Raw genomic sequence first — 26,937 nt, forward strand, 5'->3', positions numbered from 1 at the left:
CTTATAGTAAGGAAAACTAAATTCTTGACATGACCTTATTTTTATCCAAGGGGTCTTCTATATTTCTTTAAACTTGAGCCTTAAACTATTTATCATCTTGTTCCGCACTTCTCTTCTGAAACAAGATGCACAGTTCCAGTTTCATGATAATTAAGTTGCTAAAAAGACATGGACCTGGGCACTATGTAAGTGAAATACTGAAACTCTAAAACAAAACCACTTAGTCAATACTAAACTGGGACCAAAAGTTAAAATAACCAAAACCAAAACAACAACAAAGCAACCCTAATACCGACAATGCTCTGGAACCATGTCAGAATACAGAAGTTGGAAACAAGACTAAGAATTTGACAACTTGTAAATAGTTTACTGCCACCATTTGATGACTCTCCAGACACTTGGGTAGTGTAACTTAACTTTTTCCTGTTAACATTTGACCCTTAAGGAGTTTTTCCTCTGGCCTCCTGGGTTAGGATACTCAGTATAATTCCCCTCCCCCTGTGGGTTATGCCTCTTAGTATCAGGCCAAGACACTCATTATTTATGATGTTAAAGGTTGCCCTAAAGGTCTTCAAAGTCAGGTACCATGGAAAGTGCTCTAAAATTTTAATCCTTTCTCTTGATCAAACACAAATATCTATCAACGTCCCACACTTTTAACTTCTTCTACACTACAGGAAAAACAACTTAGAAACAGAAAGATGAATGTACTATATACAGCCATTTTTGCATATCAACTTTACAAGTGGTAACTATCATTCTCCTCATTTTAAATAAAATTCAGTTACAGAAAAATTAAAATGTGGAAATGCAAATTCCATGTCAGTGAATACCGCTTACACAGCCGTACTAAAAGGACTGAATTATGTACAAACACATCTTGCAAACCAAAATTCAAGCATAGTTTTTAGGAAGGTGATAAACATTTCCATTAAAATAAATCCTCCCTTTACTCACTGTAAAGACTCTTCCAGAATTGAAAAGAAAAAAAATAAAAACTGAATTGTGGAAACTTAGTAGTAAAATGCTTTAAGGAAACTAATAAAAGAGATTTAATGTATTCTGGAATGATTCAGAAGTATGGGAGGAACTTCTGAATCATTCACAGAAAAAGTGTTTGTACTACTAAAAGCGAAAAAGGCCACAAATATCTCCAAATATTTTCCTTTAAAAAAAAGTAGCAGCTACTCATAGTGCATTCTATTGTCGTGTATAAATAAAACAAATTTTAAAAATAAAATAAAAGATATGCCATTGAATATAAAAAAGTAGTAGCTACTCCACACGCAAAATTTTAAAATTAGACAAATTAGGTATTGGTTATGTTATAATAAGATTTATCATGGGATTGTCTTTCAAAAGCAAGTTTTCCTGTGAGATTAAATTAGTACTTGATATACAAAATTCAACATATGTGCAACTTCTCAATCACATGCACACTGAACGAAATGACATCTGAATTGTTCAAATCATAAAACCTTCATTGTCAGGTTAGATAAATAGCCTGCATTCAAGCATCATTTAAAAAAAAAAATCAAGATAGAATAAAGCCAAAGGAATAACAAAAAAAAAAAAGAATAAAACCTATATAGGTTTTAACTACTGAAAGAAACTACCATATTTCAGCCTTTTTACATTCTCTAAAGCATTTAGCAGTTTTTATAAGTTGTCATAATACATACCCATACTTCATTCTCATTCTATCATTTTCTGGATTACAATAAAATCTTTCCAAGTGCTCCTGAGAATCATTGGATACACTCTGCCACTTCTGAGTAGTTGTCCTCTTGATCTGCCAATGATATGGTAAAACTGTGTGATGCTTCAAACAATCCCTGCCATAAATACAAGTGCCTTGCAGAAATTCCATGCAAATTTCAATTGCATTTTCTTGGTGAGTGTGGTACTGTAGCTGGTTTACCAGCTCAAACACAAGGTCAAGAGAAGCCTCCTCACTCTTGTCCTGGAAGAGCTCAGTACTCAACTTATCACTGGTGTCCAAAATGTACTGGATTGTAAAACTGTTGTCTTGGAAAACCCCTGGAACATAATCCATGACTTTGTCTATGCAGTCAGGGCTAGTAGGAATATCACTTGAAACCGGATGCAAAAGGTCAGTCTGGAAGTGCCCTGCTGTTGAATCAGCCACCGTCCCACTGATGGTTTCTGGTGGAAAGTTGTGATCCTGGATTGGAACCACTTGTTCTGGAGCATCAGTGGAAGGATGGGCTTCCGGTATTTGGCCCCCAACATTTGTCCCATCAGGAATCAGGACAGACACATTGTTTTCTGCTGTTGGACACGGTGGATTAATTTCCAGGGGTTTTTTCACCATAGGTTCATGTAAACTGCTCTCATCTCCACTCTGGTCTCTAGATCTAAAAACCCCATCAAGTGATCCAGATTCTAGCAAAGTGTTTAATATTGGTCTCAAAGACCTCAGGGTTCCGGTTCCCAATCTCTTCTGATCCGGCTTTTTCTTAAAACAAGTCTTCAATGGAGTGATCTTCTCAGAGAGTCTCATTTGGCATGAAAAGTCATCAGGAGGAGAAGGAGGCTGCACTACACAATCTGGCTCAGGTTCGGTGGTTTCCATTTCCACAATGTGAGTAAGCTCCAATTCCTCCGCAGGGTCTAAAAATCCTATCAGGAAAGTAAGAAAGATGATCATTTACAGGAAAGTAAGAAAGATGATCATTTACAAAATGACAACTGAATCCCATTCATTCATTAAAATGTTTTGTTGGTCTGTGACTAAGTCACTGAAAGTACTCCTCCTGTGCTATATTTAGTCTCTACAGGTCAACTTTAACTTAAGAAAGGAAGGCTCCAAAACAGCACAAGCTATTCAAAATCAAAGCACAGGTAAAGGCAAGAGAGAAAGAATGCCTTTAAACAAGACTTTGGCATTTATTTGTGGATTTAACAGTTTGAAATTCTGCTGGGTATGAATTTTTATTGTAAGGCCAGGGTGGGATGAGATGAGAAATAGACACAATTGTATCTAGATGAAGACAGCAAAGAAACCACACATCTCAGCTTTGTGGTTCTCTTTACAGTTGTTTATGTCTCATCCGCTTCATGAGTTGACAAAAACTTGGTTTCTTTGTAGGGGAAAAAGTTCAAATGAAAGATAAACTTTAAAGTTAGTGAATTTAGGGGTGTGAGAATACACACAGAAAACAAGGAACTAACAATTGAAGTGTTGTTACATGGGATAAACCCAGGAGCCTGTTAAGAATTTCCATATTCATAAAGTTCCAATATACTCCAAGAATGTTTGCAATCCCCTGAAAAACATTACCACTACTGAGAAGGAATATCAGGTCTTTAGTTTCAGCAATAACCACACTGCATAGTGTGTTAAAAACCAAACACAACTACATTATGGGTAAACGTCTAATTTTTATATTACAGAAAGGCAGCATAAAATACACACCCAAATTTCAGATTCTGAATGAACTCCTGAAAGAAATTTTCTTACAAGAATCAGAATCCTTGAACAAAAGTGAAATTTGAAAATATTTACTGAGATTGTGCCAGGTGAGAAAAATAATGAGCAATTAATTCTCTTCTCTTGTCCAATAAACTGAAAGAGCTCTTTGATGCAAAGGCCCATGACTTAATCAAGTATGCACGGTAGGTGTCCAGTACAACGCCCAGCACAATGCACACAGTGGGTGTCCCGTAAATATTTCGTTAGCTGAATTAATGAAGAAAAGGCATGCGTTAAAAACTTTGTTCTTGGTTGGTTGTAGGTCAAAACAAAAACTGAGTCCCGAGAAAAGTACATATTCTAAGTCCTAATTAGAGAAAGTCATTATCTGTAGAAAATGAACAACCGAACTTAGAAAACACGAAGCACGGTACATGACAAAGTGCTAGCCTAAGTGCAAAACGAAGAGGTGGAGGAAGGAGCGTTCAGTGTGAGCTGGCATTGTTAGGAAAGCTTCGCGAGGCAGGGACCTGACACGAGACATAAATCAACTGGAAGGCAGCCAAGCCAGGCGTTATTATTCATCCTCCGGTGCTCCTTCCTCCAGGCACAACTGGCACAGCCCTCGGTATTCCCTGCGCACCCGGAGCCCACGCACGCACACCGACCACTCCCCCGCCCGCCGGCGCGCCCGCGGACGTGTGCGTGCGCACTCACTCGCGCTCCCACCGCCGCCCGGCCAGCCCGCGGCGCGGCGGGACCCCGTCCCCATCAGCCGGCACCACAGGGACCAGCGGTCGAAGGACGCGGGTGGCCGCGCGCCGTCCGCGCCCGCCGCGGGTCCGAGCGGCGCCTCCTGCCGGCCACCCGCCCGCTGCCCTCGAGACCGCCCGGAGCCGCGCCGGACAGCCGGCGCCCGGCGGGCAGCAGGCGCCCGAAGTTCTGGGGGCGGCCGCCAACTTCGCGCCGCAGCCGGCCGCAAAAAGGGCGGCCTCGGCACGTCTACCGTTGCACATCTGCCGGCGACGGGCGGAGCGCGCGGCCGGGCCCGCCGATGCCGCGCCACGGGCGGCCAAGGCAGCCGCCGGAGCGCGGCCCGAGCGGCGCCGCTATCCCGCCGGGGTCCCGCTGCCCCGGCTTACCTCAGCGAGAGCGGGCACGGCGGAGGGCCACGGCGGACTGTGGGGGCTATGGTGGGATCTGGCGCCGGCGTCTAGGAGCCGCGGGTCAGCGACGCGGCGAGCCGCGCACGGGCCATCCCGCCGAGGACAGCGCACAGAACGCCGCACCGCTCTCTGGCCGGCTCGCTCGCTGTCACCTCGGGCTCGGCTTTAAGCGGCTTCCGGTCCCGCCTCCCGCGGTCGGGGGCGTGGCTGGGGCGGGGCCCTCAGGGGGCGGGGCCGAGGACGGCGCTGGGGGTGCCTGAAGGGGGCGCCGCGCGTGCGCGCTCATGTGCTCGCGCTGAGGTCCGCTGCGGTTCTGCGTTGGTGCCACGTGGGGGCGCGGCGGGCTCGCTAGCTGCGGGCGGACGCAGGCTCCCCTCGGTGGGACGAGGCTCCGTCTCGCCGGCGGCTGGGCGGCGGGCTATGTCTCTCCCTGCCTCTTCAACCCGCCGCTGCTGGACCCGAGGACACGCACCGCCGCGGGCGGGATCGCCACACGGGGTCGCCTCGCGCCGGACGCCTATCCCGGGCCCTCACGGTGCTCACCTCCGAACCCAGGGCTGCAGCTGCGCTGTTTCCTGTGTTGCAAAATGCCTTGATTGCGACTCCTGACGATGACTAGATTTTCAGTTTTGAGCACAGAAACACTACAAGCTCTTATAATCTCCACAGAAGTAAGATAATAGAAGTGTTCCAGCACACGGAAACCTGGAAGAGAGGAACTGGACCCAGATGGTGCCGTGGTTCCCAGCCTCCGCCCCGGTCTAAGCCAGGGTGGGGTCCCCAGCAGACTTCTAAGTTCACATTGCATCAGGGCAGGTGGGAATGGTAGGGGAGGATTTCAGAGGCCAAAAAGTAAAAGACAAGAAACTCTAGGTCTAAAGCGATACGGAGACAAGATCTCCGGCTCGTCTACTCATTCGTAGACTTGCCTAGGAGCAAATATTTGAGTTTAACTCTGCCATCTTACGTTTGCTTTATATTTTTTTCTCTTGTACTCTGATCCTTTACTTTCCTTTCATGCCTTCGTTCAGACAATTCCACTCTCATCAACAACTAGGTTGTTAAACATTCCTTATGCCTTTACTAGTGTTTCAGTTAATTACTGTTCAGAACACCCCAAAAGGTACTGCCTTTAAACAATAAATGTTTTGTTAACTCACGACTCCGGAGTCTGGCTCAGGAATTCAGTGGGGGTGCAGTATAGGCAGCTCATCTCCACACCATGGTGGCTGGGACCTGGCTAGGATGGCCCACTAGGGCCACATGTCTCAGAACACAGCGATAGCTTTAGAACCTCCTAATAAAAATAAGATGACCGTGAAGTGGGAAAGAAGGTGGAAGGTAAGAAAACTGGAGCAGAAAGAAGACTGTTGGCCAGTCACTTCTCCTCCTGGCTGACTTAGGCTTCCTCATGGATGGTAATCTTAGAAGAGGGGCATTCCAAGAGAGCCGGCTTCTATAAGCAAGCCTTTACTTGCATCTTACTTCCTGTGTCATTGGCCAAAAAGCAAGTCATATGGCTGAGCAGCACCAGTATGGGAGGGGACCACACCAGGCCCTGGATATGGGAGGATAGTATGGTTCATTGGGATTACTTAGGTTAGGGATAGATTACCTTAATGTAACTAGAGATTAAAAATTACTTCCAGAACCAGACACAGTGGAATGTATCTGTAGTCCTATGTTCTCAGGAAACCGAGGAATTCAAGGCTAAGTGTGTGTGTGTGGGGGGGGGGGAGGCACACAATGACAAGGGACCAGAATGTAGCACCTTAGGTTAAAATCCTTCCTCAGGCCCTGAACTGCCTACCCCCTTGAGGCAATTGAAAACTAGTTTCTTAACCTGTCTACTACTGCTTTCTGAAAATTAATTGCCTTAAAGTGAAAAAATGGCACCAAGTTCTGAACTGAACACTTGGATTTAGATTCCTCAGATTATACTAAAGTTCTAACTGTTCCAGAAAAGGTATCCATCCCCAGCTGGGTATAGTAGCCATTGCCTATAATCCCAGCAACTTGGGAGAATGAGGCAGGAGGATTGCAATGTTGTGGCCAACCTCAGCAATTTATAAAACTCCTATCTCAAAACTAAAAAGGGCTTGGGATGTAGCCCAGTGATGCAACCCCTGGGTTCAATCCACTCTACCAAAAAGAGAAAGAAAAGGTATTCCCCACCATGTCCACCTCAGGTATGATTCATAGAAGACAATGGAATAGGAAAATCTTACAGAAACAGAAACTTACAGATTGATTGACCAAGGCAATGGAAGCCTTGCTGTAATTATTTGCTATGTATTATGGTCCAGTGACCACTGCGTGGTTCCCATTTTCTCTGTTTCTGAATGAGTGTTGTCAACACCATACCTTGTTCCATGTCCAGGCTAACTTATTAGGACTGAGGCAGATTCCTTTTCTTTAGATATTGATTGCTGGCTATGCAGATCCTCCTTCTCCGTGGGGAGTACCCCTGACACCACCAGGACTCTTGGATCCTGGACTCACTTCATGGCAGTGACTGAATGGCACTCTGCTTTTCCCTAGGGAGAGAACTAGTATATTCCTTGTATGAAAAATGAAAAGAAGGTTGAACTAGAGAAGATACCTGCTTGTTGCCTTTTCTGATCCCCCCCCCCCTTTTTGGAGGCCGGTGGCAATGTGCTGGCTGACACATTCCTTTCCCTAGATCCCATGGGTGTGCACGAGATGCAGTGGGGGGATATGTGCTCAAGATTTCCAGGAAGGCACTTCCTTTCCTAATACAGAGCCACCTCTTCCGTTTCTTCTTTTTCTCTCTCTCCTGGAATACTGACCTGCAGATGGAGATAGACTTGTGTGACAAAAATAAAGGTGAATACCATGTGGAAAATATGAAGATGAAAGCTAATGATGCCGGGACAGGAGAAGGAAACTGAGCCACTCAGCATTCTCAGGCAGCTGCTGAGCCTGGGAGTGGCTACTCTTGAGTTATTAGAGTACTCTTGAGTTATATCTGAGAAATAAGTCCTCATTCGTTTATACTATTTGCTGGTAAGTGTAGCTGAATGTAGTCTTGGTTGACTCATGAACTGTTGTAAGTTACCTTCTGACTAGTTTTCTTGTCACGGGCTTTACCAGTTAGATAGTAGCATGACTTGGTATGTTGCAATACAAGAGCTGTTGCAAAGTAATATATCAACTTTTTTCTGCTGATTTCATAGTTATATCAAATTATCTGGAGATTAAAACATTACTAAAGAAAATATTGGAAGTAGAGAGAAAAAATAACACTACCCATAGTTAAATGTCTCATTTTAACATTTTGATATAGTTATATTCTCTTATTTTATGGGTTTTTTGTCATTATTGGATTATTGTATATTTATGTTATTTTACCTAATGTCATAAACAGCTTTCCATGTTAATACACTCTTTAAAACAAGTAGCTATTTAATATTCCAAGTAACTATAATATGTTTTGCTTATCTGGTTCCTTGCCATGAACATGGCAATTCACTCAATTTTGTTGTTGTTTTAATTAATGGATTCACTGAGTATCACTTGACTACTGCATTCAAAGGCCTGGCTTAAGTGTTGTAAGTACACAGAGGCTAAGATGTGGCTCCTCCCTAATGTTCTTCAAAACTGCAAAAGACACACACCTATGTGCCATACATGACTATATGCTGTCACATAGAATGACCTTTTCTATGTGGCTATTTTTTATATAAGCTATTTAATTCTTTTGAATTATGTTGATAGGATGGAAATGTGTTAATTTCAAGTTTCTTTTTATTTCTAATTCTGTCATCCTCGTCTGCTGGATTTGCCTTAGCATAACTGATGGGTTCATTAGAGTATCCCAGTGAACCATTTATTCACATGAAAGCCTAGACTTCTTTCTTGAAATTTCAAGGCCTCCAGTTTTCATTGTCATTAATAGACAATTATATCAAGTGTAAATATTCTGTTGCTTTCTGTTCTCACAATTATTAGTAATAGTTAATTTCCCAACACCCTTCTGCTGGGAAGATTAGTTTTGGTTACCACACCAAGAAGGAAACAGTGACTAAGGTGACTAACAGAACACAGTGAGAGACCTGAGATTTGAAAACAGAAGCTTTGTCCTCAGCATCATTGTGCTGAGGTCACAAATGGTGCACCAGCAGTTCCTTTTCTGTGAGTGCTAAGTTCAAGCTATAATGTTTGCTGTGGCTGCGTGTAAAAGGGTAATTTATTCTTTCCCTCGGAAGAAGTTTACATGTGCATGGAGCTGATATATCCAAAGTGAAAGAAAAGTCAAATTCTCATCTAGGCAACTGAATTACTATTGTTTTTGAATATAAAAATCTATGATTAAAAAATTTGTCTTGCAGTTATTAACAATGGCCAACTCCTGGAACTTACCTGAATGGAAGACTTCCTGTTTCCCTGAGAGGGACTTCTGCACCTTTGGGATTCTGCAGCAAGACAAGATTTTTGGCTGAAATTCATTTGCCTTGAGTGAGTTTTAAATAAGGTGTTGGCAGGAGGAGGTTGAAAAATGTTATTCAGGAATATATCAGAATAACCAAAGGCAGGGAATTTAATCACTTGATTTAATTCAACATTCATAGATTTAGAATCTATCTTAAACATTCTTTGATAACTGCAAATTTACAGTTCACATCTTTACGTGGTGATAGAATGTTCACTTTGCAGACCATTTTCACATAAGAACATGTCTCAGGTGTAATCTCTTCTCTTGTGAAACTCGCTTTTTTTTCTCTGCCCTTGTGAGATGCCAGAGGCCCTCTGGTTGGAAGAGGTGAGAAAGTACCAGGCCTAGTAGAAAATGGAGCAGATAAAGTTTGAACAGGAAGAGTTCTAAAATGCAACAGCGAGTTCACAGCCTCTGTGGTTGCGTGAGACTTGCATTTGTAAATTGCCTAATCTTCTATGGAAATGCCTGTTTTCGTAGGATCCGGAAAGTCAAGTGTGCTTCTTAACTCTCTCCAGTTTGGGATCTGTTGAGCAATCCTTACTGCACAGACTGGTTGCTGTCATATGTAACTTGTCTGGGTCTGTATGAGATGATGAAGTCCCCAGATGTTTTTCTGACCATTCACTCAACTGATCCAACACACATTTGCCAGGTGTCCATGTGCCAGGCACTAGTTGCGCAGTAGTGACCAGTCTCCACAGTCTACCCTGTCTGTGTGCTTATTGTAGTGAAGTTTGTGAACTGACCACTCAGAACCACCCAGAAAATCTGCTGGGTAAACCAGCTGCAGATTCCAGCCTCAGTCTAGACTTCCAGAATCATAAACTCAGAGAAAAGGGCAGAGATTGAGTCTGCACTTTGAAGTTCCCTAGATTCTGCTGCTTTAAGAACTTACAGTCTCTTAGAGCACTTCAATGTATGGAGGAGGTGGCTCAGGGGTGTGGCTAAATAGGAAACAAACAGGCAAAGGAAGTAACAGGATGCAGATATACATGCAAAGTGCTGATAATACCAAAGCGATGTTGGAGGTAAGCCTAAGTGTATTGTCAGAAGGGAAGATTGCCAGCAGCAGATGTTTTTAAGTATCTGGAAGTATTATTCCTTAGAATATTAATAAACTCAGTTGTTTCTACTCTAAGTCTATCTAAAATCTAATAAAAACAAACAAACAACAACAACAACAAAAAACACAAGAAACCTTGTCCTTTGGAAATAATTCCCAAGTAACAGTGAAGTTCTTGAAAAGCACGTGCAGAGATCATCCAAATCAACAGCACTTGTACTTGTGGGCATTTGTCCAAGGACATCATTATAGTTGTGTGTATGGGTTTAGTTAAAAAGCAAATGAACTGGGTCTGAATGCTCACTTCCATCCAGTCCCAGACCCACTGCTTCATGGGATGACATTAATTTCTCCACTCCTTGTGCTGTCATGAGACATTCTGGACCATAGTTTCCATTTTTATGGTGCGGCCTCTGCAAAGCCAGTACTATTTGTAGTAAATTTTTTTCAGGCAGCAGAGTAATAGACCTTAGTAACCGAACTCCCTAGTAGCCTAAGTTTTCATATTAACGTAGTACTCAGTGTGGGGATTTGGGCAGTCTGGAGAAACCACTGGGTGTTACCTGACTTTCATCTCTGACTTCTCCACCAAGCAGACAGTACCTGGACCACAGATTTTCAATCTGGTCTATACTTGAGGGTCACTTGAACCACATTAAGTGTGTGTGGCTGTGTATCTATTTCCAGTCTGCACCAGACTGATAGATCAGAATTTCTCAGGTGTGGCCTGTGAATTGAATAGGGACTATGACTTATTTATCTTGTTGCCCTGGCTCTTAGTAGAGCACAGGTAGCCCATAATCCATGGCTTTATTTATTCATTCAACACACATTTATTGAACATTTGTGTTCTAGGCAATGTATACGTATATACATTCGTTTGTACTTATTTGGGGTTTTGTTTTGTTGTTGTTGTTTGTTTGTTTTTGCAGAGCTGGGGTTCATACAAATGTATTAGGCACTCCTAAATGCAAGGGAGACAGCATGGAATAGAACAAATGGTCAACCCTTACAACATTCTAATGGGGGAAAACAGACAAATGGTATAAGATGGTGATGAAAGTTGTAAAATCAAGCATGAGAAGGGTAAGACAGTGACATACTTTATCAATCAGGAACACGCTGAAAATACTTATTCACCATTAAATCAGAATGGTTCAGATGAAACAAGGACGGTCCTAGATAAACCAAGGTACACGGCCATCGTACATAAAGTGTCAGAGAGTGCCGTGGGAATGTGAACGAGGTGCTTTGAAAAATGATGTGCTGTGCAGGGAAAGCCTTCCTGAAAGAGACAGTAGTCTGAGGACAATAAAGGCACAACCGAGGGAATATCGGAGGTGCCCAGGCCGGGGCAGGCTTGGTGTGTTGAGGAGAATCGCAGACGCCAATTAATTGAAGTAGAGTGAACAGGAGCACTGCTGCTGAGGTCATGGGGGCCAGGGCACATAGGGTGTTTCAGGCTCATCGTAAGGACTTTGAACTTTACCTTGAGACAGAAATCAAAATCAACATAATATACTTTTAAAATAATGACTGCTGTGTGGAGAAGAGCCTTGTAGGATGGAAAGAATGAAAACTGGAAGGCAAATAGTTAATAGTTCAGGCAAGAGAGTATGGCAGCTTGGACCATGTGATAACTGTGACAGTGGCAAGAGGTGGTTAGATTCTGTATGGGAAGGTAGAGCTCAGAGGATTTGCTGTTGAGTTGAATGTGGAGTGTGGGAGGAACGGAAGAGCCAGTGGCCACTCCTCAGTTTTTTGTGTGAACAACTAGAAGAGTGGAGTTGTCACTCATTGCTATGTGGAAAGATAGGCTTTGGGGAGCCAGGAGAACAAGAGTAGTTTTGATCATGTTATGATTGAGACATTGAATAATGGATATGAGGGGTTAACAGGCAATTGGATGGTGAAGTCCAGAGTTAGGGGCCACGTTGGTACTGCTTGTTGCCCAGTGTCCCCATTTCTAAACCTACATAGCAAATCCATTGGCTGCTCCTTTTGACATGTTGGTCAACCAGGAAGGCCTACAAATGTGAATTGTAAGAAAAATAGTTCTGCTTTTGCATAGGAGGCAGATTTATTCTCACAGGTCTGGAAGCAAGGTAGTGTTGCCCCGTGGTGTCCACTCATTTTGTAACTGAAAGCAGTGAGTTTGCCTTGGTGAGGGCACAGCGGGGCACAATCAGATCAGTGAAGGTAGGTTTGTGGCTTTCAGCAGGTAAGGAGCCTTGGGGGACTCCCACAGCAACCCAGCCAGGGCTTCCTGGGAAGGACATGTATGTCCATCCAGGAGGCACTCCCCTTGCCACATCGAGAGGGGCATATCCTGAGCATGCTCAGTACAAGTCATGCTTCTTCACCCATCATGAGCTTAAAAAAATGACAGATTGGACCTCCACCGGATGGAGAACTTGGTAGTATCATGAGCAAGTTTACTCTAGGTCACCTAAAAAGGGCAGATCAGAATAACAGGGATTTTGACTGGCTCCTTGTAAGGGTCTCTGGAGGGCCTAATCTGACAGCAACTTTTATTTCTTTTTTTTTTTTTTTTTTTTAGAGTGCCAGGGATTAAACTCAGGGGCACTTAACCACTGAGCCACATCCCCAGCCCTATTTTGTATTTTATTTAGAGATAGGGTCTCACTGAGTTGCTTAGCACCTCACTTTTGCTGAGGCTGGCTTTGAACTTGCAATCCTCCTACCTCAGCCTCCAGAGCCACTGGGATTACAGGTGTGTGCCACCACACCTGGCTAGAAGGCAATTTTTGAGACACCTTAAAGTCATTTAAAGGGGCAGCAGTGTAGATGATTGTCCCTGAAAGTACCTCCCTAGTGGCTGTTTCCTGCTTCTCCAGTAGAGGCACACAGCAATCTCTGCAACAGGAGATGTGACCTGACAGCTCATGTTCAGGGAAGCTGACAGAATAAGAAATGACTTGAGGCTAAAGAAGTGAAACAATTGGCATTTGTATTCTCTGTAAGCCTAAAGAAATAAAGATAGCCAGGTCAATCATATTAAAATATGAAAATGAAAAATGGATACAGGCTTATGCAAGTTTCTACTAATGTCAGCTAAATCTGGCTTTAAACAAAAACTTATAGTACCAATTAGAATTCCCATTATTTTTTGGCTTCTTGCCTGTAGACTTTAAAGAAGCAGATGTCTCTGATTTTCAAATGTAAAACAGATGGAAAAATACTCTACCAGGGAACTCTATATTAAGCTAAAGAAAAGACCTGCATTATTATTTACTATGTGCACTATTTTGACTTCATCACCTGCCTGAGACACTCTGATTTTTATTTTTCATTTTCTGAAGAGTTAGTTAAATTAGAAGTCAAGGTCTAAATGTATTTTTCTCCATGATCAGTGTGTTTAATTGACACTAAGGTAACCTCTTGATGTGGAAGTTTTGCAGAGTCACCAAAAATAATGTTTCTTTGGTTAAAAATAATTTCCTATTGAAATGAAATTTTATGACCATAAGAGAGATAGAAAGTGAAACTGTTTTTATTAAGGTTCAAAGTTAACAGCTAGGAAATTTTAGCTACATCAACAGGAACCTACGTATAGACCCACTGGTGAAAGTGAACAGGCTAGTCGAGTCAGTGAGGAGCCAGACAAGCACTGTGGATTGACACAGTTCTGCTTCTTCCTCTCTGCTGTTGAATGCCTGCTCTAAGTAACCTCTGGGCATGCAGTGTCTGACTTCAAGTAGCATGTGGAACAAGAGGCATTACTCAGTAATCCCTGCAATCAACATGGAATTGTAAACCTTAGTAACTGCTTTGAAGAAGTACAGGGCGCCTCGACTGAGACCTGACCTGGAGGAGGGGGTCCTAGAAGGCTTTCTTGGTGGAGGAACATCTGGCTGAGCTCTCATGATTAAGTAAGCAGCAACTACATCAAAGGGAGATGGTGGAAGAGTTAGTAGTGGTCAGGAGATGAGAACAGCAAGTGCAGAGCAGGAATTTGAAGACTTTGTAGAGTCACCTAGAGAGAATCTGGAAACTAGAAAGGAGAAGGCCAAGTGCCTGGGGATGATGAGGGATGTAGGTATTCAGGCCTGATGGAGGGTTCCCAAAGAAAATGGAAGTCATTGAAGGGTTTTAATCAGGAAACTATGTGACTGTGTTTTTATTTTTGAAAAGTCAATCTGCAATAACAGGGAACTTTCACTTCCAGTAATAGATTAGGTAATTCAGTCTCATAGTCTTACCAAGAAAAACCACAAAAATCAGATAAAATATTTTTAAAATCACACTGAGAGGTAATGTGACAATAAAGAATCCAGAAAACTAGATCTGGCAGAAGGGAAATTGGAGATTGAGAGCCACTTTTTCCAAAATGGTGGCTACAAAGCTGTGTAGAACTTTTGGCAAACTAACAGGGATAGGAATATTGTCAGTTTGCTCGCTGCTGTGATTTAAAGATCCAATCAGCACAATTGTAGAGAAAGAAGAGTTTATTTAAGGGCTCACGGTTTCAGTGGTTTTAGGCCATGGAAGGCCAGTTCCATTCCTCAGGGCTCGAGGTGAGACTGAGCATTATGGCAGAGAAATATGGCAGAAGGAAGCAGCTTACATATTGGTCAGGAAACAGAGAGAAACTCCACTTTTGTAGATACAAATATATACACCAAAGCCATTCCCTAATTCCTACCTCCTCCAACCACACTCTACCACTTCAGTTGCTACTAAGTTAATCCCTATCAGAGGATTAAATCACTGATTGGGTTAAAACTCTTAAAACCCAATCATTTCTCCTCTGAACCTTATTTCATTGTCTCACAAGCAAGCTTTTTGGGGATACCTCACATCTAAACCACAATAGAATATAAAACTAAAATTTGAGGAAAGTCAAGGTGAGCTATGCCAGACTTTGGGCTGAGAACCCAAACAACGGATGTATTGGGAGTAAGAGTAAACCAGAAATTGACCAACCCTCTTACTTCAGCTCCCCCCAAGTCTTCCAATTGGATTGGATTAAAGTGATTTAGAATTGCTAGTGGCATTAACCTCTTGCCAAAAGCAAATGTGAATACTTTATGGAGCAGGAGAATACCCTTTTAGACCTCTAGATATTACATTATCTAAATGTAATATCTAGCACTCAATGAAAATAACCAGGTTAGCATTCACAAGCCCATGGGATAAGTCAAAGGACATTGAAGTCAAATTGAAGGTGCTCCTGCTGGACAAAATGAAGCAATTTGAATAATAGAATAGAATTGATAATTCATTATAAAATATCAAATTAAAAGGAAATCTGTGAATCTACCAAAGTACTCAGAAAGAGGGGAGGGTACCAAAAAGGAAAGAAGGCTCTTCTTTCCAGAAGACTGTCAACTAATGTGGACAAGATTGACACAAAGTCATTTTACACCCACAAAATAGTATTTGATAAGGAAGGATTCTCAGTGGATGCTAATAACACTAGGTGACAGGTTGGAAAACATTCTCATAGTCTCCAAGTATATCCTCATACAGAGCTCATTAATATCAAAAGGAAGATAATTTGACAACAGCAAAATCTGACACACTACTTTAATCAAATCAAATGATTGAACTTAATTGTCATGGGACTCACAGGCATCATGTGCTTATTGATGTTGATGAGGAGAAGGAACAAATTGTCATCTACATAGTATTTTTGCCCAAAATATTTCATCTAAACCTAAGCATGGAAGAACAATGAGAACCTTCCAAATAGTAAGACATTCTACAGAACTCTTTAAAAATATATCAATGTCATGGAAGGAGAAAAAAAGACAATGGAGCTATTCTAGACTACAGGAAACTCCAGGCTGTGTCTGGTCTTTACTTAAATACTGGATGTTTCAAAAGGTGTGTGTCATTCAGACAATTGTGGAAATTTGCATATGTACTGAATATTAGATACATTATGATTGGAATGTTAAAATTTTTCATTTTTGGTTTTTGTATTAGACATTGAACCAGGGGTGCTCTACTACTAAACTATATCCCTAGCCTTTTTTTTTTTTTTTTTTTTGGAGACAGGACCTAAGTTGCTGAGGATGGCCTGAAATTTGTGATCCTTCGGCCTCAGCCTCCCGAGTTACTTGAATTACAGATGTGTACCACCGTACCCCACTGAATGAATGTTAAGTTTCTTGAGCATAAGAGAGATATTATGATCATGTAGGAGAATGTCTTTGTTCTTAAAAGATAGAGGTACATGTTGAAAAATTGAGGGAGGAAGCATCATTTTAAATGTTGAGAACTCTCACATGGTTGAGGAATATCTGTCTTAAAAACAGATACACGTGCGTATGCGTGCAGTTCTGACTTAGCAGGACTATAAAGTGGTATGGTAATACAGGGCCATAAAAATCACCATGCATAATGAAGCTGCATATTGATCTTAATAATCAGTGGGAAAAATTACAATTGTTCTTGATCTTCAAAAATCTTTGGGCTGGAGCTATATCTCAGTGGCAAAGCTCTTGCTTAGCATGCTTGAGGCACTGGGTTTGATCCTCAGCACCACATAAAAATAAACAAATAAAATAAAGGCATTCTGTCCATCTACAACTACAAAAAAAAATATTTAAAAAAAATCTTTGTCAAGCTGGGCGCTTTGGTGCATGCCTGTAATCCCAGAGGCTGGAGGCTAAGACAGGAGGATCGCAAGTTCAAAGCCAGCCTCAGCAATGGCGAGGCACTAAGCAACTCAGGGAAACCCTGTTTCCCTGTCTCTAAATAAACTACAAAATGGGGCTAGAGATGTCACTCAGAGATCAAGTGCCCCTGAGTTCAATCACCAGTACCACACACACAAAAAAAATCTTTGTCAAAACATTAAACTCTTGTCTGTAATCCCGATTGTTTGAGAGGCTGAGGCAGAAGGATCGAAAGTTCAAGGCCAGCATTAGCAACTTAGCAAGACCCTTTATCAAAATAAAACATAAAAATGGCTGGGAATGTGGCTCAGTTGTTAAGTTCCCAGGCAGGGTTCAATCCTTAGTTTAAAGACAAACAAACAAACAAAAAACAGAAAACTCTCTCTGGTCAGTTATAAGTATAGAAAGATTTTTTAAAAAGTAAAACTAATTTTTATTTAGTACACTGTCATTTAAAGCACTGAGAACATTCATTGAAGACTTAAGTATTGAAATTTCATCATGAAAAACTGAACCAAGAGTAGTTTGAACAGAGCTGCTGTGTCTGATATAAAACTTGCCATCTGGTTGGAGCATCTTTTCTGTGCCTTCACAAATTGCCATACTCTGTTCTAAGTCTGGATTGACTTGCATTAGTTTATCCTTTACACTTTAATGTTGTGTAATCAGTGGGAAAGATCTTTTATTTCTGTCAGTCTGTCTACATTTATATAAAGCTCTTTGCTCATGTCACCCCCTCTGGGACATCTTTATCCTGTTTCCCACCTGCTCTCCTAATGCCTGTTGGAGTTCTCCTGGCTGCAAGTGCAGTCTCTCTAATGGCGGTACTGCCAGCGTTCCCTCAGTCAGCTGCTGTTCTGTAAGTTCATTTGTATTTTGTTTAAATTTCACTTTCAATCTTACTGCTTTTCATTATTTCCCTGCACATTCATCTTTTTTGGGCCAATTTCCTGTTTCAAAGATCCCTATTTATAAAAACATGTCATGTGATATGTTTTGATTTTGATCACTGGAAGACAAGGAGGTCACACAACTACATGCTTTGCTGTCTGTGCATCATCTGAACAGCAGATGGTCAGTGACCAGTCACTGACAGAATATAAAAGAAGTGACTTATTAAGTCACTGCTAATAATTATGTAGTGATTGGCAACTGGAAGTTCTAGCAGTGAAGTGGAAACTCTATACATTGACAGTATAGCTAATTGAGGTGTCAATCACATTGGGTACCTGCCTCTATGTGTGTGCTTATGATGTGTATGTTGATTTGTGTGTGTGAATTTTGATAAAGGGATATAGGTGCCTATTGGACTATTCTTACAGATTTTTTATAAATTTTAAACTTAATAAAGGTGGGGGACTTGGGGAGGAAGCAGATCAAGAAGAGAGAAGACAATGCAACAAAAAAATTTCAAGAAACAATAGACCATAAAAACAGACAGTGAGGCATCCAGAGACTAGAAAAAGCTATGGAATCAGACTGTCTGAGTTTGAATCTCACTTTACCCACCTGCCAGGTGAGCTTGGGCAAGCTGTCATCTTCCTGAATCTGTTTCCTTTTAAAGTAGGGATAAAAATACTGCCTCCCTTGAAGATAATATAGAAGCTTGAATACATAGCATAAATGAAGTCTTTAGAACAATAGCAGTGCATAGTAATTTGTTTATAAGTGTGAGCTGTTCCGGGTTTGTTAAGATAGAGGAGACTTAAATATTTTTAGATACTGATAAGAATCTAAAAGAGGGAAGTTGATGATAAAGGGTTTAATGGTGTGTGGTTAAGAAAGTGAGAGGGATAGGATCCAAAGAGAATACAGAAGAAGGAGCTAGTCTTGCACTGAAGTAAGAGCATCATCTCTGTTTCAGCTGGTGACTCAGCCAAGGATGGGCACAGGCGGTGTGAGCTGGAAGCATGGTCAGGGAGGATTTTACAGCACTGACTTCTGTATAACAGGAGGTCTCTTCTGCCTGAGCGGGCTGTGAGTTGAGGAGAGCGTGGAGGACTTGAAACTACCCTTCAGAGACTCGGAAGTGTCTATAGTGAGGCCATCTTATGAAGCTGCCCTCCTGTGCTTCCCGGCTGGGGTGCTCAGCTGCCTAGAGCAGGCCTGGAGCACATGGGTCCCTGAGCCCACCCAGGATTACAGTTTTTCCAGGTTGATGAGGAAAAGATTAAAGAGACACAGAAATGTTGTGTAACTGGCAGGTATTATTGAAAGCATGAACCATGACATCGAATCTGGGAGGGGATTTAAAAAGCAGGTGAGGGCTAGTGATGGCAGAGAAGGTAAGAGGACTGTGAATGAGTGGGGGAAGGGTCCTTGCAGGGTCATTGTAACTGTCCCTATGAGAAGTATTTCATAGACACAGTGAAGGAGCTAGCTGTTTTCTGGGCAATGGGGTGCCTGATGAACAGGAAGCCCAGCTAGGACTCTTTCTATTTCAGTTCTGACAGAGGCTCTAGAGCCTAGGAGGAAAAGAACAGGTGAAAGTCCAGAGCTGTGCCACCCTGGTGCTCACCGAGGGAGGGTCAACCTGGTCTGACTCTTGCCCCATCACCACTTGGAGTGGGTAGACAGACACTGAGGCCGAAAATCTGAGTTTTTCTGGAGAATTAATAGAGAGCCTCGCCTTTTTCCCCTGGAGAAAGATGAGAAGGACACTTTCAGGAAACTACTAGAAGAATTTTGACGGTGGCTCCAGACTTGGAGAGCATGAGCAGCTGAGCATAGGGGCAGGAGGAAGAGGCTCTGTGCAAGGGGCACACCCCAGCCGCAGGCCCAGCTCTCTCCGATTCCAAAACTGGCCAGAGGGAGAAATGGCCAGTTGGCCAGAGGGACGGCAGCAGGTGGCCAGGGGCTGAGGAAAGCATTACAGGTGGCCACAAGTAAGAAAAGCATTGCCTCCATCACGGGTGCACAGTTGGATGTTCCAAGGGGAATATTTCCCAAAATTCACACAAACACCCCCTGGAGGGGAGAGGAAGCTGCAGGGATCTGCAGGAACAAAAGCTGGCATGAGACTGGCTGTGCCTGTTGACTGAGACCTGGATGATCTCTCCCCTTGTCCAGGTCCTTCCCTTGAGAACACAGGGGTAGAGAGGTAGGGGTGCCTGATGAGAAGAATAAAGAGCCAGAGGAGAGCAGAGAAGCAGCTGTGTCTCCCTCCGAAGACTCTCCCAGACTCTCCCGGCTGCTGCGAGGACACGATAGAGGCAGGATTCAGATTTTATCATGAGTGTGGTTCAGATTTTATTGAACATTTTAATTACTGAACCGTGTCTATTGTTATGACTGAGTGTCACCAGGAGAATTTTTATGACTTGAAAGTAGCCAGGAAAGTTAATCCTCTGCCCTGGAGACAAGGAAAAAACAAAAAGAAACTAGGCTGCGAAGGAAGATAGAAAGGACAATTGGAGAAAAACAGAACTGGTGCTATGATTCTGCTCTTGTGGAGTGCAGTTTGTTAGCCACAATATTGGTCACACTGGCTGAGTGCAACAGTGACAAGAAGGTCCAGAGTGTGGCTATGGGAGTGGCTGGCTCTATAGGCAGTCATTGAAATTAAAGGGGTCAGGCATTAAAAGGCCTTGGTGATGGAGGAGTCATCTTTTATAGACTCTTCCATGGTTCTGGCAAAGATTGGGGTGCAAAGACTATAAGCTGTGGCCCTAAGTCCAGTGATGCTCAAACTCTGAATCCAGAGTGTTTGCTCCAAAAGAGAGAGTCATTAGAAGGTACAGGGGCCTGGGCTTGGCCAGTAGGATAGAGCCCGGGGTTCTGCGTATTTTTATCAGATTCCCAAGTGATCTGGAATATACAACAAAATTTGAGAACCACTCCCCCATATTTAGTGGAGAGAAGTAAGTGATCCATCATACATAATGGTATCTGCCAGAGGAAAAGAAAAAAGAGCCAAATAGCGGGGGCCCTAGGGAAGCAATTTTTTTTTTTATTGTGAGAGGATATATAAGTAGTAGTCTAGAAAGAGTGATTGTCGGCACAACTAGCTTCCCAGTACATTTTTCTTACATGATTTGTACTTTCTTACTTTTGTGAAAATGAGTGAGTTAAACTGTGTCTCCCCCAAAGATGATCTGTTGAAGTTCTAATCTCTAGTACCTTAGAATAGGGGCTTATTTGGAAACAACGTCACACAGTTGGAAATAGATGGAATTATTAGAAAGGAGAGCATGCTGGAGTAGGTGGGACCCTAATACATATAACTGTTGTCCTCGGAATAAGATGGCCACATGCAGACAGAGACACTCAGGGAGAAGACCATGAGATGACAAAGGCAGACAGAACTATGCAGTCACACACCCAGAAAGGCCGAAAGCTGCCAGGAAACCACAGGTCTAGGAAAGGGGCAAAGAGTGAGGCCTACAGCCTTTGGAAGAACCAAGGCCCTATTGATACCTCCATTTCAGATTCTATCTCCATATCCGTGAGACTGTTGTTTTAAGCCTCCAAGTTTATGGTACTTTGTTACAGAAGCTCTAGGAAATTAATAAAATTAGGCTGCAATATTTCTTCCTTTGTGTACTGTAGATCATCTCTCCTACATGCTGCCCATTTTGTGCCGTTGTTCCCTTTTCATTACACTCACAAGCTCTCTCAGGACAGAGAAGCTCTGTGGTAGCCAATGGATGCCATCAAAAAAGAGAAAAGCTGTTGCTCCCCAGCATGCCAAGGCTGAAAACAATACACTTAATGTCCTCCTCAAGGAGTGGTCTTGGCTTCTGCACCTAGTATTCATCAATGAGTCCATTCATATGAGACTGGTAGATCATTTGAAAAAAAAAGGAAAGGAAACCTGCAAAATATACCTGCTTGCTACTCTCAAAAGAAAGCCTGTCCCATGAGAAAACTTAAAATATTCTCTGAAAAGTGCTGAGAAAACTTTTCTGCAGTCATACATAATGGGTTCTACTTCCCAAAGTCTTCCTGCTGACTTTGGCTTTCATAATTTCTCTCTTCTTTCAATATTGAAGGAAAGTCTTGGGCCACAGAATGGCCAAGAGACCATACTAAATGACCCCTGGGAGAGATTGAAGTCCTGATTTATTTATCAAAATCTACAGAACCAAGCAGAAGTGAGGTACCACTTGAGCAGGAACAGAGAAACACAGTGTATGTCATTTGGCTTCCCCAGTCTCCAATGGTCCCCATGAGGGTGCTCAGTTGCCACTGGCAACTGCACTTAGTGCCACACAAATGCTACTTGGAGGAATTTAGCTTGTAGGAAAAAATCCAACAGGCCAGGTGAAGGACCAAGTGGCTGAGATTCTGGGAAAAGGATGCAGCCCGTGGTTGCTAGCTCAGCTGAGGATTCCAGGACTTGTGTCTAAGAGAGGTTGTGTGCTAAGTCTCTTAATGTCAGCACCTTGAGCATGGACTACAGGAACTGAAGAGCTGAGTTAAAGGGCATGTTCTGTAAATGTCTTCACATGGCTGTTCTGCAGTTTTCTGGAGCTCCCTGTTCCCAAAACTTTAATCATCTTGGTCCCATCTTCCTCCCTCAAATCTGTCTCCTCTTGAGTGATATTTTGCTCTTCAAAACTCCCAAAGAGACTTGTGTGCTTGTGCTGCCTCAGAAAGCTCACCTTTCCCATATTCTCCAGTCTGGCTCCAGTACCCTTCCTATTTCTGAAACTTCCCAGCTAAGGCCCCCAGGGACCCTGGTAGTCTCCAATCTTTTGCTCGTCCTATGTTCCTTCCTCAGCAGCATTCAGGCTGCATGCTTCTCAGTTGCCCAGTCTCCTCTTTGTGTCTGGATCATTCCACATCCTGGTTTCTCTTCTACTTCTTTGAGCATTCCTTCTCTATTTCTTTGCAGTCACCTCTCTTCAACCAGCCCCTAAAAATATGGAGTTCTTCTGACACTTCTTTAAGTACCATCAACATATGCTGATACCATATCATTAGTAGACCCCAGACTGGTAAGTGTGATTACTAACTTGACATACCTGTCTCACTTATGGTCTCTACTTTTAACCAAAGTCTTGATTTCCTTCAACGCTTCCCAGCCTAACTGTCACTTCCAAGTCCCCCCCATTCCATCCCTGCCCCCTCAGTAAATGGCTGTCTAGTTTATTTAAGTCAGAAAACTCTCTTCCTCTCATCTCCCACATCTGAACCATCTCTAAGTCCTATGGTTTTTTACAATAAATTTCAAATCCACCTACTCCTTTTTATTCCCTTCCACCACTTTGGTTTAAGTGAACACTTAGATTCTGGAGATGACCTCGCAACTGTTCTCTCTTATATGCTTCTTGCCACTCTCATCCCAACCCTGCCCTAATATCTCTACTAAGAACAACTACAGAGTAAACTGTGTGTGTGTGTGTGTGTGTGTGTGTGTGTGTGTGTGTGTGTGTGAGAGAGAGAGAGAGAGAGAGAGAGAGAGAGAAGGATACTGGGGATTAAACCCAGGGGTGCTCTACCATTGAGCTACATTCCCAGCCCTTTTTATTTTTATTTTGATACAGGGTCTTGCTAAGTTGCTGAGGCTGACCTCAAACTTGCAATCCTCCTGCCTCAGCTTCCAAGTCACTGGGATTACATGTGTGTACCACTGTGCCTAGCCAGAATAAACTTTTAAGAACTTCTTACTGAGCCTCATGAAGTCGTACATGATGTGGTTTTCGATAATGTCTCTAAGCTCATCTCATTCTGTTCTCTTCGCCCACAGAGCTTAACCTACTGTCCTTTCTGTTCCTGGGACCAGCCCAGCTCTTTCCCACCTCAGGGCTTTGCATAAACGGTTCCCTTTTCCTGAACACTCACTTTGTAAAATACATTCTCTTTGCCTGATCACACTTGACATTTAGTACAATGATTGGCACATAGTAGGCTCTCCATATTTGTTGAATGAGTACAACAAATAGATCTGACTGGAAAATGCTACTGGCAACCAATTGGACAGTCAGGAGGACAAGGGGGAACCAATTGCTAGAGGCCAGAAAATGCTTGTTAGGAAAGCAGAATGTTTATATGGATGCCTGAGACTAGTGCTCCTTTTCCTTAAGGATCCTACCGTTCCATTGGGCAGACTAAAATAAATAAATAAATATTAAAAGAACAGGGGGCTGGGGATGTGGCTCAAGCGGTAGCGCGGTCGCCTGGCATGCGTGCGGCCCGGGTTCGATCCTCAGCACCACAAACAAACAAAGATGTTGTGTCCGCCAAGAACTAAAAATAAATAAATATTTAAAAAAAAAAATATTAAAAGAACAGCATTTAGCTAGCTTGAGACAATTCAAATGCTTTCAATAAAAGCAAGGATCTAAATCATGAATAAATCATGAACACTTGGGCAGCAGTGGTACAAAATATGACTAGATGACAAATGATTTATTATGCTTTTCCCTCTGGGACCTCGTATTTTCACATTTGTCTACTAAACAAATTGCACTCACTATGGAATAATTAATTTATTTGCCATTTTTAATTATATGTGATCCCTAATTGGTCATATAAAACCCTAATTAGGGCATTTAATCAACATCTTATGAAAGACAAGCGAAAAGTAGGGCCAGTTAGATTTGGGTTTTGTTGTTGTTGTTTGATTGTTTGTTTGTTTGTTTGTTTTTGGTGCTGGGGATGGAACCCAGAGCCTTCTACATGCAAGGCAAGCACTCTACCAACTGAGCTACATCCCCAGCCCCAGATTTGTTTTAAGTGTTAACAGAAGTGTCACTGAAATTTGAAATACTTGTGCCAATTCCGACCTTGTTATCTACTCAAAGCTTTAGTGCTTGTGTTTTGTAAAGAAAATAATGCATGTGGTTTATTTATTGATTTTCTTCACGAAGATCTTCCATTTTGGAGATTAGTTTCTCCAAGTGAATTGGAAAAACTATTTTATCATGGTGGCATTTTGAAAATAAGGTAATAAAAGTTTTGATAGTTTAATATGAGCCAGAATACAAAGCAGACAGTTGGCTGCCATGGCAGATGGTGCTCCAGAATCTAACACACCTCTTTTCTCAAGGGATTGCTTACGTCAGCAAGGAGAGATGCAGAGGAGAGAAACAAACAGAAGTTTTCTTCTTAATAGAACAATGGGATATCCTGTCAGCCTGCCTTCCTGGTGAGAAGTATCACTGCACATTCACCCAAACTTATTCAACCACACAGCACTCTGTGCTTCCGCTGAGCTTGTTATAGAATTTGAATCATTTTAGATACATATGTTCTCAAGAAGTAATTTCTGACAAGGGAAGGAGGAATATGTAAATATTTTATATACATAAAACGAACACTCATCCATGTGCTTCAAAATGCCTGAAATAACTAAACTAATGATACTTTTCAATTTGTCACTTTGAGAACATTTCCTAAAACTGACCATTATGAGCAAAATAAGTATTTCTATAAAGGTATTCAAGATGTGCCAGCTAATAATGTTATGTAAGTTGTAAAGAGGAGGATTGTCAATCATACATTTATTGAGCAACTTAACACCAGAACTCAATATATTTCAATTCATAATTTTGCTAACAGGTGCAGAGTCTTTTATAGTTTTACAGCTTTGTGTGGGAAGCAAGCTGTAGTGGAATTGGTCGCAGTTTTATCTTACTAGACAAATGCTTGCTAGATCAACCATTTTGGATACCTAATGTAGCATCCCAGGATAGATCTAAATTTTGCTTTCTTTTTTTTCCCCCTAACAAGATGTTCACAGATACCCCCATGTTAAGAATTTAAAGGGGGACTGGGGCTATAGCTCAGTGGTAGAGTGCTTGCCTAGCATGCATGAGGCACTGGGTTCGATCCCCAGCACCATATACAAATAAGCAAATAAAGTCAAGGCATTCTGCCCATCTACCAAAAAAAAAAAAAAAAAAAAAAAAAGAATATAAAGGGTCAGGCACAGTGGTGCACGCTTGTATCCCAGTAGCTCGGGAGGATGAGGTAGGAGGATAGCAAGTTCAAAACCAGCCTTAGCGGGCTGGGGATGTGGCTCAAGCGGTAGCGTGCTCGCCTGGGCCCGGGTTCGATCCTCAGCACCACATACCAACAAAGATGTTGTGTCCGCCGAGAACTAAAAAATAAATAAATATTAAAAATTCTCAATATTAAAAATTCTCTCTCTCTCTCTCTCTCTCTCTCTCTCTCTCTCTCTCTCTCCCCCCCTCACTCTCTCTTAAAAAAAAAAAAAAAAAAAAAAAAAACCAGCCTTAGTAATGGGGAGGCACTAGGCAATTCAGTGAGACCATATCTCTAAATAAAATACAAAATAGGGCTGGGGATGTAGCTCAGTTGAATGCCTCTGAGTTCAATCCCCAGTACCAAAATAAAATAAAGAACTTAAGGGACTTTACAAATGAATATGATTTTTCTCCATATTTTAGCCACAGACAAGAAGAAACAGCCATATTGACTTTTCTGAACTAGTAGTCTTTGCAAAACTGGAATATATAGCTGTACAACTTTTTCTCCTATTGGGTTATGTAAACTTTTAGTTTTATTGCAGCAAAATACCTATAATATAAAATATGCCCTTTTAACCACTTAAGTATATAATTCAGTGGCATTAGTAACCATAACTATTGCCAAAACTTTTCCAACATTCCAAACAGAAACTCTCACTAGGCACAGATTTGGAAATGGGCCACTCTCCTCATTGTTCACCCATGTTCATTTCACATTGTTCATTTCTGGTTTCTGGCACAAGATTACATATATGGTGGACACTGGATAAGTATTTGTTTAGTGGGTGAACTATTTAATGACTAAGCACTTATTCAACATGTTACACACTCCCAGAGGCAGAGGATGAGAGTCTGGTTTCTCCAGGTTCCCTCCTACAGTGGCCATTCAGGCCTTAAGTTTAGCCTGTCTGATGGGTGTCACCACGTGACCTGCAGTGGTAGTCATTTGCACTTCCTGAAAGACTAGTGATACTGGGCATCTTTTCATTCATATATCTTCTTTATAAAATATCTGTTTTGTGGCTGGGGTTGTGGCTCAGTGGTACAGCACTTGCCTAACATGTGTGAGGCACTGGGTTTGATTCTTAGCACCACATATAAATAAATAAAGGTCCATTGACAATTAAAAAATATTTTAAAAGAAAGTGAATTTCACTGAGATATAAAAACAATGCTGGAACTGAATTTTCTTCAAACAAATTGTTAATAAATAAATAAAGTATCTGTTTG

The 26,937-nt window shown here is 42.1% G+C and overlaps 1 protein-coding gene across 1 annotated transcript in view; it reads right to left on the reverse strand.

Moving 5' to 3' along the window:
- Tiparp (TCDD inducible poly(ADP-ribose) polymerase) overlaps positions 1-4,745 on the reverse strand; it is a 28,669-nt gene extending 23,924 nt beyond the window's left edge. Inside the window, exons 1-2 of the mRNA XM_026392938.2 lie at positions 4,579-4,745; positions 1,683-2,643 (exon numbers count right to left, since the gene is read on the reverse strand). Coding sequence (XP_026248723.2) covers positions 1,683-2,596 — 914 coding nt within the window. The 5' untranslated portion in view covers positions 2,597-2,643; positions 4,579-4,745. The remainder of the gene's footprint in view (positions 1-1,682; positions 2,644-4,578) is intronic.
- Positions 4,746-26,937: the final 22,192 nt, after the last annotated feature.

This window comes from Urocitellus parryii, chromosome 2 (assembly GCF_045843805.1).
Source record: "Urocitellus parryii isolate mUroPar1 chromosome 2, mUroPar1.hap1, whole genome shotgun sequence".
Classification (NCBI taxonomy): Eukaryota; Metazoa; Chordata; class Mammalia; order Rodentia; family Sciuridae; genus Urocitellus; species Urocitellus parryii.